At 42.3% G+C, this 8405-nt stretch overlaps 1 protein-coding gene across 1 annotated transcript; it reads right to left on the bottom strand.

Annotated features, from left to right (window-relative positions):
- Positions 1 to 424: 424 nt before the first annotated feature.
- Positions 425 to 4521, bottom strand: LOC147971450 (polyadenylate-binding protein-interacting protein 8-like). Its single transcript, XM_087522779.1, has 10 exons — positions 4123 to 4521; positions 3432 to 3545; positions 3282 to 3326; positions 2277 to 2349; positions 2062 to 2174; positions 1913 to 1972; positions 1369 to 1416; positions 1190 to 1258; positions 712 to 773; positions 425 to 634 (listed from the first exon to the last, which is right to left on the bottom strand). Exons 1-10 carry the CDS (start codon positions 4495 to 4497, stop codon positions 571 to 573), a joined length of 1023 nt encoding a protein of 340 aa, XP_087378905.1. The 5' UTR covers positions 4498 to 4521; the 3' UTR covers positions 425 to 570.
- Positions 4522 to 8405: the final 3884 nt, after the last annotated feature.

The following is an 8405-nucleotide window of genomic DNA, read 5'->3' as shown; positions in this document are numbered from 1 at the left end:
GATATACTGATTATGTTTCCAACCTCATTTATCTAGGCTGTGTCTGCCATAAAGAACAACAATCAAGTGTGAACAATAAGTGTGACATCCCATGAGCTCTTCCCCACACCTTGTGGGGAGGGGGGGGTAGGGTTGAAGTTCCCTTTTTGATTCCGCATCATTCAACAACGATGGTGGATAATATCAAGTCGGGATCGGGGCTTTCATGTCAAATGGTAAAGATGTTCAACAATAGTGTTCTTGCTACAAAATTAATATAAAGTTTTGCGTTTTTGATGGTTGATCTCTTTGAGATAGCTTGTGTTTTATGTTGTGAGTGAACTTCGTTTTCTTCTATTTAGGTCATTTTGCATCATGTGCTATGTCTTTTCACCGCATTAGAAATTCAGTGAAACATTTCATAGGAACCATACCGGTTTCTGTTTTATTCTTTAATATCGACAACATAGTATTGAACTAGAATTCACATGCATCAATTGCCTAAACTAGTAGTGGACGAGTTGGCCTCTAGATAAAACAGTTCATTCTCTAAGGCATAACTGACAGAGAGGCAACAGTTAGTTATCAACGCTAGTGATCAAGGTGCGGATTATCATTGAAGGTTGTCCTGATTGGTGTCTTTGAAGGGACCACCCTGTTAAATATACAAGTAAAAATTATTTGGCCTTGTCAACGTGCAAAAAATTGTGAATTAGGGGCGGGTTATCTAACCTGATAGCAAGGCCTCTCATGTATATGCCACTGGAGCTCAAAGCAATAATGGCGCCACTAACCTGTAATGCACATAGATGAAAGTATGTTTTTAGAGATTTAGTCTTCGTATCAGTAAAATCCCAACATGAAAAATAAACATTCTGGTGGTGAACATAAAATGGAAAAAATCTCTTGAGAAACACATTATAGTTATTAGATATCTTGTAAAGAATGACATAATAGCTAGAGATTTTAGGTCACAACTTTCTTTTCAGTTTATTTTTGTGATTATCAACATTAGAAAAATAATACAAGAGCATGAACATTAGGTAGCCCGTAGATTTATCAACATAAGATATATGTACATGAAAATAGAGTGGGTCACACACCTACAAGTACGATGTCCACATGATAAGTATGAGGATGGATACACATATAATTATAGCCAAGTAAAATATATAACACAATAGAAGATATAATGGATTGAGATTATCACCTCCACAAACTCAATAAAAGCTATATGAGTGGCATGGTTGTTATGACCCAAAAGCCTCACATGAGAAACCTATAATCAATTGAAACAAGGATACACATGTATTATACTTGTTTTTCTTTTGCAATTTTTTAAAAAAATGAATACAATTATATATGATGTTTTTTGTTGAATTTGCTAACCGAGCCAAAATGTCTCTCGAAGAAGTCCTTTAACTCCGCGGCAGTGACCTATATGTAAAATTTAAAAGTGAAGTATTAATCAAAAATGCCAAACGGAGACCGAGCTCCATGGAGGCCTTTATTTGAAAACTTCAAAATTCAAACTTTTCAGTTTCAAAAAATTCTGAAAATAAATACACATATACCTAGATACATTATGTACACGTGTGCAAATTTGAAGTTCGAAATACAATAAAATATGAGCTACACAAAAAAGATATATCTGAGGCTTTTTAGCATATGTACTGTTCATCTTTAAAGTCCATGATTTGGTTTTTTTTGTGTGCAGCTCGCAATTCAAGGTATTTCATCCTAAAAAATTTCACACATACACTTTACATCCTTGCATACATGTCTAATTTTTTTCAGAATTTTTAAAACCAAAATTTGTGAATTTTAAAATTTTCAAAATAAAGAGCTCCATGGAGCTCGGTCTCCAAAATGCCCTACTCAGTATTAATACTAATACACAACATGTGCAAACGAATCCTTAGGCTATACATACCATATGTTCAATATTAGTGCAATATACTGTCCTTAAAGACCTCTCCTTTTCATCTTCAGACTGCAATAATATTGAACAATTTTTTTTTTGCATGAGGTATTGCCATCTAAGAATCACTTAACATTAAAGGATGTTTATGTTGTAGATACCTGAGGAAGAAACGAATGCTTGATAGGCGCGATTGCATTCCTAGATGGTGCTACCTTCAGAGGGTGAAGTCCTATAATGATCCCATCAAGATGTAGCGCAATAGCCGCATCCTCTGAAAATGTGTAAAGGTTGGCATTAGGTCTTATTTACGAACTGCATTCTATAGTGATTTCTGAGGAACATCAATATTTGAGCATGTGATATGGTGACTAACCTTGATGCTGAAACTCTATGAACGCAAAGCGAAAACCAGAAGTGGGGTCTCCACTAAGACGACAATCTACAACCTATTGAGAAGAGTAAACAATGTTTTAGTCACATTGTTTATGTAATGGTACATAGCACTTACATTTATTTTCCTGTGTGGTGGAGAAGGAAACTAGAAATTATTAAACTATTTATGTTAATCACATAACTGCATGAAAATAGGAAGAACATCACCAAAATATGCTCAACACATTACCTCACCACAACCAATTGATCAAGTGAAAAAGTCCGTTAGTTTGATGAAAACAATTAGATTATGGCGTTAAACATGCTAATTAGATGAAATGTCGATAGAGTGAAAAACTATTATGCTAAATAGCCATGTCCCATGCACGAGTACATTCTCATACCCCCCCCCCCCCCCCCCCCAAAGCAATCCAAACATCGAATTTAAAATTCTTCTATGAATCATAATTAGCCATGTTGAGTTCACCCATCTATTTCAGCTCGCACATGCATACACTACAAAATCAAGGCATCCTTCCCGTACACCTTCACACAAACTCGTCCACAATATAAGCCTAGATATAGCTAGCTAGCTACAGGGTATGAGTTCCATATATGATTTACAACAATGTTGACATAGAGAAATATGCTACAGCAATTAAATTGCTAAACTGAACTAAGATTTGATCTCTGTTTTTTTTCTAAGATATATATAATACATAAACATGCAAATAACTGCAATATAGTCCCTCCGTTCCAAAATAGGTTTGAGTCATCTATTTTGGAACGGAGGGAGTATTAGCCAACAATCTGTCAAGCATGTGAACTTTTTGCTGAGAAAGTCAAGCATGTGAACTGAGCGATGGAGAGCATAATCCACATGATCTTGTATTCTCAAAAAGAAAAACTACGTTATAAATATAGTAATCTACATTCTCGCAAAAAAAATTAGTAATCTACATTGCATATTTTTATCATGTTTAGAAGGGGTGGGAATTAGACATACGACTCCGCATATCCCAAAGAGCCCAGCCAACATTTCTTCGGTGACCTGAAACAAACAAATGTCACATCCAAAAGTGATACATTACTTCAGATTTGCAAGTTACACAAAAATATCGCATTTATTGCACATGGAAATAGCATTATTACTTACAGTGTGATCAATATCGGCAACATAAATTGTTCTTCTCACAAATTCTTTGTCGTGGATCCTTTGAACCCGGTAAGAATACCTGGCCCTTCCCTGTTGCGAGTAGTTGCTAACCCTCTGTAAAAACGTGTAGTCCATCAAATTTCCAAACAAGTAATGATAACACCGTCAAATTTGAACAACAGTATAATTAGGACGGCTCAGAAAATAAAATTGTAGCCAATGCTGAACTATGCGCATAATTGAAATGACCCGAAACGTTTCATAAATCCAAAAGAGAGAGAGATGTTTGAAGTGGCTAATACATACACAATATATCTCAAAGAGAAAAAGAATTGATCTGCTTTGGATCTGCCAGAAAAAAGGCAAACATATGACCGGGGCTAGAACATGGAAGAAACAAGCTATAGGTCAGACTCGAGCACAATTAATAATAGAAAATTAAGAAAATTATCATCAAGGTCTTGAACGCATCAACTATGATCTTTCCAATCAGAAGAAGCTAAGATCCAATAAACCACTTGATTCAGAAAGGAAAGCTTAAAACCCCAACAAGAAAACTCCAGAATGAAACCAAGAATGGAAATCGAGGACGAAAAAAGAAGTGCCGCAGGAAGGGACAAAAGTAAAATTGAAAACGCCTGTAGGATATAGATATCAGATATGTAGCTAGCACTTTGTCTCTTTAGCTTACTGATCTTCTCCAGGTCCTCGTTGGGACGGCATTGCCGATGTAGACGCCGGTGCCGCGCGTAGGGTAGCCGACCACCGTGGGATCCTGCAAGTAGAGCCCCTGCGTCACGACGAACTCCGGCGCGTCCGCGGAGAGCCCCCTCGTTGATCCGCCCCCAACGCGCCACCACGGCACGAACTCCCTGGCGAGCAGGTTAAGCGTGGCGGCAGCGCCCACGGGCAAAGACTCCTTGGCGAGCGGGTTCAGCACGTCGGCGGCGGCGCCCATGGGCACGAACTCCCTGGCAAGCGCGTTGAGCAGCGCGGCGGCCGCTGTGACTGTCGTCTGGACTGTCTGGTCCGCCGGCGTCGCACCGCTTCCTCGCACCGCGTCCATGGGTGATCGAGCCGAAGAGAAACGGTAGAGCTAGCACTGGAACTGGACTGGAGTGCTATCTCCGGCTTGTATTTATGCAGTACGCTCCTCCGCCGCTTGATCCTAAGGATCGAGGGCAGAAGTCAACCGTAGACTGGCTGCAGAAGGGACAGCGCCGCGCGTTCCACGGCAGCTTCTCTGACGTCAGTTTCCACTTTCCACTGACATGCGGGGCCGAAAAGGCTGTGGGGGCACAACTGCAGGAAGAATCGTCGCGGTGTGTTCGGAGAGATGTGCGAGGCTAGGCTGCCGAGGCACGTCTGGACTCTCGACCCATGCATCCATGCACGAAATCTGGGGGCATGCAGAGCGGTTTGAACCGGCCCGTCCGTGATGTTTGAGCGTTTTTTTTTTCCGCCAAGTTTTGGAATGGTAGTATCATTCTTTCAGTTTATCTGTTGTAATAACTGTTTTTCTTTTACGAAAATGATTTGGATCTATTATAAAAATTCACCAGTAGTACAAAACACATAATTATAAATGTGGAAATGCGAACCAACCTGTATTTGGATGGTTAGAGGGACAGTGATATCCCCAGCCCACCAGGGTAAGTCATGGTGTTCGCATTATTCCTGAGTTTACATGCCGGCTCAGTCTCTCGCAGGTGCTCATACGGGTAGAATGTGTGTGTGCGCGTTCATAGGGATGAATATATGCGTGTATGTATGAGCGCTTGCGAAAAAAATAAATGTTGAAAAATAACCATTTTGTGATATCTTGATTTTCTCTAAGGGAAGAGCAACCGAAGATGCTACCTATTAAAGGAAATATGGTATTTCCCTCCCAGAAAAGGGGAATATCACCATTATGTCCTACTTCTCAATTAACACCGAAAGCCAAGCAACCACACATGACCAACTCTCCTATGATCGTGTCCCTATGCCAACACCCTTGCTTGGTGAATCACCGCCTACCGGCGCCATCTGAGCTTCAATTATCACCATGTAGTTGATGACATGCACCCGCCTCTTATCCATCCTTGCCACGTGTCCATCTCTGAGTGCTCCTGCGGATGTACCATCTCATGTCATTTTCCCTGCCTAGAAGTGATGGGAGCAGCAGCATGGCAAGCAGGATCTTGAATCACCATTTTTTCTTTCGAGAAATCGTCCTTTTGATGTTGTTGGATACACAAAAGAGAAGTAACATAGCCATGGAAAAACGGCGGGAGGTTTCAGTTGGGGGTGGATCCTTATCATGCGTAATTTCATTCTGAACGTGCCATGATCTCTACAACGTCATCAAGAGCACCACACGGGAGGTATCTAAGAGTGGCTCTAACACATCAAACAACCACACAGGCCCACTATTGCGAAACGAGATAATCATTGGGAGCACCTAGTTCATCGCCACCACACGGGTGCACCTACACATTGCATGGAAGCCATCCTCGAGCATTCCAAACCACACAATACAAACGGCTTTCAAGTGATGAGAAAAAATATTTTACAAGGTCGCTAGAGAGACAATCACAAGCCACCATGGGAAGACACGTACCTTTGGGGGAGCAAGGCACCCCCATATGGTCTTCCAGATGTCGCAATGACCATTCGTTGCCCTGCTGTGGTGCATGCCGATGGACGCTCGCGATCGTCCATGGCGAAGAGATTACTGAACATACAATCAAGATGTCGTTCTTCTCCGGAACCTATTCGAGGAGACGTCGTTGGGGGCTCTAGGTGATGTCCAGATGCTATTGATAATATCAACGTTTGTTGGGAGAAAGTGCGTGCGGAGGATATCCATCCCGCCACGCCTCTTGGCCATCAAGAGATCCCACAACGACGAAGTCCGCAAGTGCCCTACAGCGTGATGGGCTTTCTAGAAGACTCATGTGGCAGCCACCTATCCCTCCAGATATGTATATTTTCACTGTTTCCAACATGCCAAACAAAGCCCTTTTTTAGTAGCTCAAGTCGTGTTGAATGTCATGCCAAGTTGCTGAAGCATTGCCTGTAAATAGTGTCCTCAAGGTGTCCTCTTAGGTTTTCAACACCTGCACACAAAGATTATTAGGCTTGGTTAAAAGTCTTCATGTCTGCCGAGCAACCAACGTTTGGTTGAAAAACACTATGAAATCTCTGAACCCCAACCCGCCTTTCATCTTGTGCGCCATGATGCTAGACCACGACTTCCAGTGAGTTATCCTCTTCCGTTTCGATGCACCCTACCAAAAATCCTGAAGCGTTCTATTGAGATTACCACACACTGACATGGGAAGTTTGAAGACCCCCATAATATAGGTTGGAATGGCTTGTGCAACTTCTTTAATCATCATTTCTTTTAATGCTAGCGAAAGAGTGTCACCCGAAGCAATGATGTGTTTGGTTTGCCGAACCTAGAGATTTTGTAATTTCCCTCTCAACATTCGATGTTCCAGAGTTGGTAGGCCTAATAAGTATTTCTCCTCAAAAGTTGTCATCTGGACCTGCAAGGCAACATGTACACTCTCCTGGTTGTGCTCCAAATAGGCGTTCACAAACATGATGCTACACTTGGACGGATTAATAAGCTGGCCGGTTGCACTCTCGTATGTACCGATTATGTTTCCAACCTCATTTACCTAGCTAGGTTGTGTTCGCCCTAAAGAACAACAATCATCTATGAACAACAAGTGTGACATTCCATAAGCTCTTCCTGGGGGAAGGGTTGGAGTGCCCCTTTTCTTCTTCATCATTCAGCAACAATGGCGGAGAAAATAAACTCGAGATCGGGGCTTTCATGTCAAATGGTCAACTTGTGCTGCAATAGTGTTCTTGCTACAAAATTAATATAAAGTTTTGTGTTTTTGATGGTCGATCTATTTGAGATAGCTTGCATTTTATGCTGTGCGTGAACCATGTGCTATGTCTATTCACCGCATTGGAAATTCAGTGAAACATGTGATAGGAACCACACCGGCGTAGTGAAGCATGCGACTCCAAAGAATCTATTATTTACATGATGACCACTAGAGAGAAAACAACGCGGCAAAGTGCGTATCTGCTTCTAGTAGTTGGGTTTGTGACATCTGGGTGGTCTTTTGCAGCTGGCGATTGCACAATATCTCAAGTTGTGGGATATGGTCTCCGAGATCAATCTCTCAAATAACTTTCGGGAAACAACCGTATGGTACACAAGGGAGACAAGACATTCTCCGTCAGGAGCACCTAACGTGTTCTTTGCCTCCAACCACCGCTGCGCTTGTGCTGACGCGATTTGGAAGTCTAAGGCTCCGCCTCAACACAAATTCTTCATGTGGTTGGCAGTACACACACGGTGCCCGACTGTAGACAACCTGGAGCATCAAGGATGGACATGTGCCACTTGTCAGCTTTGTATTTTGCAACATGAGAGTTGCACACACACCTGTTCATCCACTGCCGTTTCTCCATTCAGGTTTAGACGAAGGTGTGCAAATGGGTGATTGCTGACTTCCCCTGCCCAATGATGGCTTTGCTACCACAGAGGACCGGTGGATCACGGCATGAAGCACGAAACCTAAAGCATCGAGGAAACACTTTGACACTATGCCTATTCTGGTGCATTGAAGTAGATACCAGCCGCCTGGTGTTAGTGTTGGTTTGCCCGTTAACAAGCACGATGGGAGGCTCGAAGGAGAAGGTCACTGCAACGGTCGCAGGGAACTGCACGTGGCATACTCAGATCGACGCAGCCACTTTGACAGAGCAAACTTGGTAGTGCTACAACACCTAGACGAGGTAGATCCTTTCGTGGCACTGCACAAAGAAATTATCGCAAAGAAGTATCATGACCGGGGGGTATGCAGGACGGACGCCGAAGTTACTAGAGAGCACAACTCCACTTTCCTGCATTGGTTCAAAGAGCATATTATTGCTAATCCCCCGGAGGAGGGCTCTAAGGACGGA

Source organism: Triticum urartu, chromosome 5A (genome assembly GCF_056163025.1).
Source record: "Triticum urartu cultivar PI428250 chromosome 5A, HENAU_Tu73, whole genome shotgun sequence".
NCBI lineage: Eukaryota > Viridiplantae > Streptophyta > Magnoliopsida > Poales > Poaceae > Triticum > Triticum urartu.
Note: the sequence above shows the minus strand (reverse complement) of the source record. Positions and strands in the feature narration are given on the sequence as shown.

Excerpts from the sequence above, each read along its gene's own strand:
- LOC147971450 (XM_087522779.1), bottom strand. The coding sequence starts at position 4,497 with ATGGACGCGGTGCGAGGAAGCGGTGCGACGCCGGCGGACCAGACAGTC. Across the intron at positions 2,175-2,276 it reads CATAGAGTTTCAGCATCAAG|AGGATGCGGCTATTGCGCTA; the intron begins GTTAGTCACCAT and ends ACACATTTTCAG. Across the intron at positions 1,417-1,912 it reads GCACTAATATTGAACATATG|GTCACTGCCGCGGAGTTAAA; the intron begins GTATGTATAGCC and ends TTTTACATATAG.